The following is a 6896-nucleotide window of genomic DNA, read 5'->3' as shown; positions in this document are numbered from 1 at the left end:
CTGTAGGTGTGAATGTGAGTGTGCTTGGTTGTCTGTCTCTAAGTGTAGCCCTGTGATAGACTGGTGACCTGTCCAGGGTGTCCCCGGCCTTCACCCTGAGTCAGCTGGGATAGACTCCAGCCCCCTGAGACCCTAATGAGGATTAAGCGGTGTATAGATGGATGGATGGTTAGTTAGTTGTGTGACTTTTGTGAATTTTGCCTTTTCTTTAATGGAAGGGTATGAATACTTTTGAGGACGACTGTGTGTGCTTCACCTTCCTTTTCTAACTCTGTCCCATCCCTGTGATGGCTCCTCTGATTCAGGGCCTGCTCCATGGATCCAACAGAGGCGGTTAAAGCAAGGCTGAGCGGTATGCTGCGCATGTTTCTGCAACACCTCAAGGACAATGAAGGAAATGAGAACACCAAAGGTACACTAACATAGTGGCTGATTTAACAACAGGATGTGACCCTCACAGTGTCGTAGGTTAGAAAATAAAAAGAAAATGCATTTTAACGACACACATTAAATTCAAGATTAAAAGACCCCCACACTGCTTTTCACATACAATTCAATATTCTCCACAGCGTTGGCAGAAAAGTGCTGCCGTGAGGCCGTCATCTGGTATTACAGGATCTTGGAGAACCTCATCTGTCACGAGGGGAACCGGCTGGGCATCAGTGACGTCTCCGTGAGTGTGCTGCCATCCTGTGGCCACAGCTGGAACTGCGGTTCAGTTTGTTTAGCCACCAGGAGGTCACCGAGGGATACAGAATGTGTTCATCTAAGTTTTTATTTCTATTGTTTGTTTGTTTTTTATAACTCATGTTGAAGTAAAGCACTTTCTGTTGGTGATGTGTGCAGCTGATGCAGGGAATCTTGGAGAACGATCTTTTCCAGCGCTGCCTGGTGGCCTGTTGTCTGGACATCACAGTGACCTCAAAGCGTCTAGCGTACGGCTTCCCTGTACTCCTTCAGATCTTCGAACTGGCACCGTACCACTACTGGAAGGTGTGTTTTCCAGCTGACACATACTGCACACGTGTAATAGGATGTGGGTTTAGCGGTGTCCCTTGCACCCTTATAACTTTGTTTTCCTGTGGTCCGACAGGTGATCGGACCGGTGCTTCGGGTCGGGGTTGGTCTGCCTCCCAGTGTGTTCAGTCATTTCGCTCAAGTGGAGGAGAGCGTTTTGGAGAGTTTGGCCTGGACCAGCAACTCGCCGCTGAGGGAGGAAATCCGAGCCAACGAGGGCCGATTGCCCTCCTGCCAACAGGTCGACAACAACACACAAACACTCCTAACCTGGAGCATGGAGTTAGCATCTATAGAGCTTTAACAACACTGCAGTACTTCTTCATACAGAGCGCTTTGTGTCATACGCAGGTGATGCCTCCTGAACAGCTTGAAGATCCGATAAGAACCGACTCCGAACCGGGACTTTCTACCAGCACAGACCAGCAGCGTTCCCCATCAGCTGTAACCAGGCCTGAGAGAAGCAGCTCCCTCCATCTGTTCGCTCGCAAGGTCAGCTGTCTGTTCTCCACATAGCAGCTAGCGTCGCTGTTTTCCGACACGTTTTCTCTTCACCTCAGGTTTACACGTTGATGGGGAAGCGTCTGAGAGAGCTGTGCTCCATGCTGGACATCTCCGATGAGCTGCGCTTAAAGATCTGGACCTGCTTCGAGCACTCTCTGGTGCACTGCGTTCACCTCATGGCCGACCGTCACCTGGACCAGCTGCTCATGTGCGCCATCTACATCACAGCCAGGGTGGGTTTCATTGAACTGAGAGCGCTCTCAGCATTAGTAATGGTCATCTTTTTCATTAGGTTGGCATTTTGGTATGTTTCCAGATGTCTTTTCTTTCACTGTCGAGGAGCTATTATAAGATGAAGAGGCAGTAAAAGGAACCAACCAGGTTGTAGAAAGACAAAGCTAGTCTGCTAATTTATACTTTAAATTAGTGATGCACGATATTAAAATTTCTGGCCGATACCGATATCCGATATTCATATTTCTGATATCGCCGATAACCGATATTACTGGAGTCGATATTCAGTTGTTGTTCACGCCAAAAGATGAATATAAGTATGCACTCTGAGAACGTGAAAACTATTCAAAAGAAGCCCAAATTAGACCACATAGTCTTCCTTTTTACGTAACAAAAGTGAAACATATTTTAACATATTTAACATTCAAGTCCAGGACCATTTAAGTAAAAACATCTGTGAAATTGCAGCGATATCAAATGTAGAGACGAAGGCACTAATGTTAGACAATCATCGGCTTCTCACATCGGCTAAATTTGTTCATTGGACCGATACTGATATATCGGAAAAAACACTAATACCGATAACGATGTGGTCGCCGATACATCATGCATCGCCACTTTAAATTTATGTGGGTAAAAATACATGTTAGAGATTTTTTTTTTTTCCCCTGGGGAAGGCAGACAAATTGAATCACTCCAGATTCTCATGTGAGACTTGGGTTGGATGTGCACCAAAACATGCCAGTATAAGACATGTATTTGTAATCCATAATGTAATATTCCTACACATAGTGGGGTCCAACAGACCATCTGTCATGTAAACCTGGACATATTTAGAAAGTTTGAGGATTTATAAACATCTAAAAACACAGGAGGTTCTGATATGTAACATCATTTTTCTTCTGATTTTGTTCAGATGGAAAACAGCTTCACTACAGATACACAATTTACCAAATAAAGAGCTCAAGAATCCAATAGGAAAAAGTCAAACAGGCTGTGTAGCAGTGCTCCCAGCGCACGAGGAGCATCTTTTACAGCAGTTCATAGAGGATAATTGAAAAAAAAAGTCCTATTTACTGATGAATCACAGTTAGAGATTAGTGAGCAAAGCGTGTAAGTGGGGAACCGAACAGGAGAGAGAACGATACCGCAGCGTATTAAACCGTGAAACGTGGTGGTGGAAGTGTGCAGGGTGTTTTGCTGTTCGGGAATATGACACCAAATTAACTCCACCAAGGAGAAGCAGCACTCTATTCTTCAGAAAAGTGCTTTAAACGTATGGTTTGCGGAGCACCTGAAGACTGAAAAACCTTCCTGACAGCACTGGAAACCCTTTGGAACGTTACCAGATCATGCTGGGATAACATTAGCCAGCAGGTTGGAGCAAACTTCTGGAGTTAATACAGCTGAAGTGCTTCTGTCATGAAAGCAAACAGATAGAGATCCCATAAGCACAATCATCAACATTTAGTTTACTCATTTTACTATAACATTGCCACACCTAGTAAAGTGTTTGTTGCTGTTCGATGACACGATATGACTGAAGGACCACTGACTTTCCGAAAAACATGATATCAAAGATTCCACTGCTGGAGTGCGTTGTCAGTTGTTAACTTGTGGATTTTTGCTCGTTCTTGCAGCTCACCAACATTGACATTCCCTTCAAGCACATAATGAGGTGCTACAAGTCGCAGCTACATACCAGCAACAGCGTAAGTTTTCTGTGTTTTTTGTATTTTAGCTATTGCCATGTCTTTAGACTGCAACCATGAAATAAAAATAATATGGAAAAAAGCTGTTATGACAAAGCCACTTCACAAGTCGTTATCCTTTTACGTGCATCTTCCCTTCATGGCTGACGAGGATCTAACAGCTGAAATCAACAACTGATCTCAGAATACGACTTTGTTTTGAATGGTTATTACACAGACCTGGAGTCAGCACACTTCATCTCGGGAAGCTCATTTGCTTCGGAAGTTCAATCATTCAAACATTAGACTCTATCTGATTAAAGAACGACTGTAAATGAACAATTATGCTAATTGATTCAAATTGATTGAGTGCAATTGAGATTAGGACTATCAGAGAGTTTTGAGCCATGCTGGCAGCACAGATCTCCAGATAGAGATGTCAGTGTCAGCCTGTTTGGTCCACACTCAGACATCTCAACAATTATCAGATGAATTGTCATTAAGTTTCATTCAGATCGTTTATGTGTTCCTCAGGAGGAATTATAATAACTTTACTAATCCCTTATCTTATCATGTAATGTCAACATCAGGTCAGTTTTTTTGGTTTGACACATGCTCGGCTTCATCGCTTAAATACCTGGAAAAGCTTCACTCTGTGCTGGTTAGCAAATGCTAGCATGCTAACACGCTACAGTCAGATGGTGAACGTCATCATGGCTGCTTTACATAAAGCATGTCAGCATTGTCATTGAAAGCGCATTAGCATGTTAACATTAGCATTTCGCTCGAAGCGTTTCTCTGCCCGAATTGATGGATTTGTTTAATATTTATGAACAGATGGTTTTTGTCCTCAGGTCTGCAGCAACGTGCTGATCCCACGAAGAGTCACGGAAAATCCCCCCAATGAAGGAAACAGTAAGAAAAAAAAATAGAAAGTCAATCATCTGCATGTTGAAGTGAAAGAGGAGAATTAAGACGTCACACAACCACCTCATCACATGCACAGAAACTCAAACTATTATTATGTTTTGTTATGTCATGCACATATGAAAAAGATTTAAAACGCTGTCAGTTTATTAATACAATAGACTTGCTTTGACTTTTCTGTTTTGGCAACATCAAAACAGCTTGTTAATTAAAAACACTTCCTCTTTGAACCAAACTTCTGCATATCGAGGGTCAGCCACAGGTCAAGTGTTACGTATCTGCAGCGCGACATCATAGCAATACCTCACAGTAAATGAAAATAATAAACCCATCAAGATGCCACGACAATTCACTTTCAACTCCATTTTATCAGTAATGCAAAAGTAATTCCACGAAGAGAGCCGCTCATTATGTTGTTGATTACAGATAATGGAGACCACAGCGGCGCTCTCCCGACCCCCGACACGCCATCGGCACATTATCCAGGACCTTCTCAGGAGGAACGGGGCAATCTCATCAAGTTTTACAACCAGGTCTACTTGACAGAGATGACAGGCTTTGCCAAGCAAAAAGCCCCGATCTCTGGGGTGAGAGAATCATTTTAGTTTGATCAAAGTGTACGAGAGAGGAGGGTAAAAAAAACCCAAAAATCTGGGGCACAATAAACAAAAAAGCCAGAAGTGCCATGCTAACAGCTGGGTTACAGACTAACACTTCATTTCTTGTGCAGGAAGACACTCCTCCTCCGTCTACGTACCCCCGACAGTGGAAAGCTTCTCCTCGCAGATACCGACTGTCCAGCCGCCACTCCATCTTCATTTCACAGTACAACGCAGACACCAGCCCGCCTCGCGCACCTGGACTCTGCTACTACTTCAACTCAAGCCCCTCAGAGGTCCGTGGTCATAATGTTTGGGAAATTTTAGCCATCACATTTTCGTCTTACTGATTTTATGTTTGTACGATCCACATTGAAGCTACCTCATTATGTAGATGGTGTCAGAGGGAAACATTTCCATAAATTGCTTTGCTGTTTTTTCACAGCGTCTGCGTGAGATCAACAACATGATCAAAACAGGCAGCTCACCCAACAGGCGGCGCTGTGCAGCCTCACGGGATGCCAAGGATGACGAGGAGGAGAGGGAGGACGGACCGTCGACTAAGAGGCCTCGCTTGGGCGACCAGCTGGCCTGGCAGAGACGGCTGAGGGGCGTGGTCAACGATCGCGTCGCTAGCAGAAACCAGGACCAGCGTTTTCCAGTTCCAAAGCCGAACCTGCACTAGAGTACGGACGAGCATCTCGATTCTAAAACTGCGACGACAGTGTCAAGTGTTAGAAGAGCAGCTTTTCTTGCCTTTACAGATATCCGTTAAGAATTTCTTTGGGCCAAATTCTTTGTCAGCTCAAAGTACTCTTTTTTTTTTTTTTTTCTCTGCACTATTTTTGACTCCAAGGGTACTGTGTGGATGTCCTTGAGTCAGACACTTAGCTCAGTGGTTACTGGTGGTCTGCTGTCATCCTGGGCCGCATCCTGGTGGGAATACACTGCGTGGTGTTGTATGAACCAGAAGTAAGATATGGCTACAGATTGCTCAGTGGGCTTCCCCTGGATAAATAGAGGGTTACACTGAGACACCGTGTTACTAAGTGACCTGCAGTTGAGTCGCTGTTAGCATACGACGAGCTGGTCTCACCTGTTCCATGCTCACAGGACTGAGCTCATACGTACAGAATAGACTTTTACCAGGCTCTTCCACAACGCGGCATTTGTTCTTTTTATGCCAAACATTAGTAAATTTGGTTGTAAACTTAGGATCCTACTTCTGATACAACCTTTAGACAGATGACCTCATATTATCTTCAGCAGCGAGTCGTCCAGAGACAGTAGAGCAGTATGATTCCCAGTTGGTATGAGGTTGTTCCCAAAAAAAAAAAGCTGTCTTTGGTCTGCGCTAAACATCTCGGTTGCTGTGGACAAACTACTGTACCTCTGATTTGTCAGTGCAGATTATTTTAAGAGATATATTTGCTTCAGTGTTTATCGGTAAACTGTAGTTTTGCTTTAATGTTCTTTGGGGGCAGCGAAGGCTTTTGTCTGGGCTCTCTCCAAGTTTGACCAATCAGTGTTTGTCTTCAGTCAGAAGTAGGTACTTTTTGTCCCTTAAAATAGTCCTGAAAGAGGTTCTACAGGGACAGTTCTTGTAGTGGGAACACACACAAAGGTTCTGGCCACCTTCAAAAACAGGTTAATGGTACCTGATCTGAACTCCTGATTCTACGTTTACGGATTTGAAAGGATGATGAATGTAGGGGTGTACTTATTGTTCCATGTGACTGATGTGTTGTTTTTTTGTTTTTGAGTATGTCACCTTTATTAATAGGCACCATTTCAAAGAGGATCAAATGTTTGCTTGTTCAAATATGTCCAAAAAGTCCATGATTTTCCACTTTTACTGACGTTTTCATGTGGCTAAGCTTCGGCACTGTGTACAGCCTGCATGAATGATTTGAGTTTTTTTTAA

General features: G+C 43.8%; 1 protein-coding gene across 4 annotated transcripts in view; it reads left to right on the top strand.

The window, feature by feature from the left end:
• LOC103358154 (retinoblastoma-like protein 2) overlaps nucleotides 1-5801 on the top strand; it is a 22318-nt gene extending 16517 nt beyond the window's left edge. For all 4 annotated transcript variants that reach the window (XM_008283002.1, XM_008282999.1, XM_008283000.1 and 1 more), the window contains 11 exons: nucleotides 306-412; nucleotides 570-673; nucleotides 847-993; nucleotides 1094-1258; nucleotides 1369-1509; nucleotides 1578-1754; nucleotides 3396-3467; nucleotides 4301-4361; nucleotides 4800-4960; nucleotides 5104-5268; nucleotides 5418-5801. In XM_008283002.1, coding sequence (XP_008281224.1) covers nucleotides 316-412; nucleotides 570-673; nucleotides 847-993; nucleotides 1094-1258; nucleotides 1369-1509; nucleotides 1578-1754; nucleotides 3396-3467; nucleotides 4301-4361; nucleotides 4800-4960; nucleotides 5104-5268; nucleotides 5418-5657 — 1530 coding nt within the window. In that variant the 5' untranslated portion in view covers nucleotides 306-315 and the 3' untranslated portion in view covers nucleotides 5658-5801. The remainder of the gene's footprint in view (nucleotides 1-305; nucleotides 413-569; nucleotides 674-846; nucleotides 994-1093; nucleotides 1259-1368; nucleotides 1510-1577; nucleotides 1755-3395; nucleotides 3468-4300; nucleotides 4362-4799; nucleotides 4961-5103; nucleotides 5269-5417) is intronic.
• The last annotated feature ends 1095 nt before the right edge of the window (nucleotides 5802-6896 follow it).

This window comes from Stegastes partitus, unplaced genomic scaffold, assembly GCF_000690725.1.
Source record: "Stegastes partitus isolate 25-593 unplaced genomic scaffold, Stegastes_partitus-1.0.2 Scaffold293, whole genome shotgun sequence".
NCBI classification, from domain to species: Eukaryota; Metazoa; Chordata; class Actinopteri; family Pomacentridae; genus Stegastes; species Stegastes partitus.
Note: the sequence above shows the minus strand (reverse complement) of the source record. Positions and strands in the feature narration are given on the sequence as shown.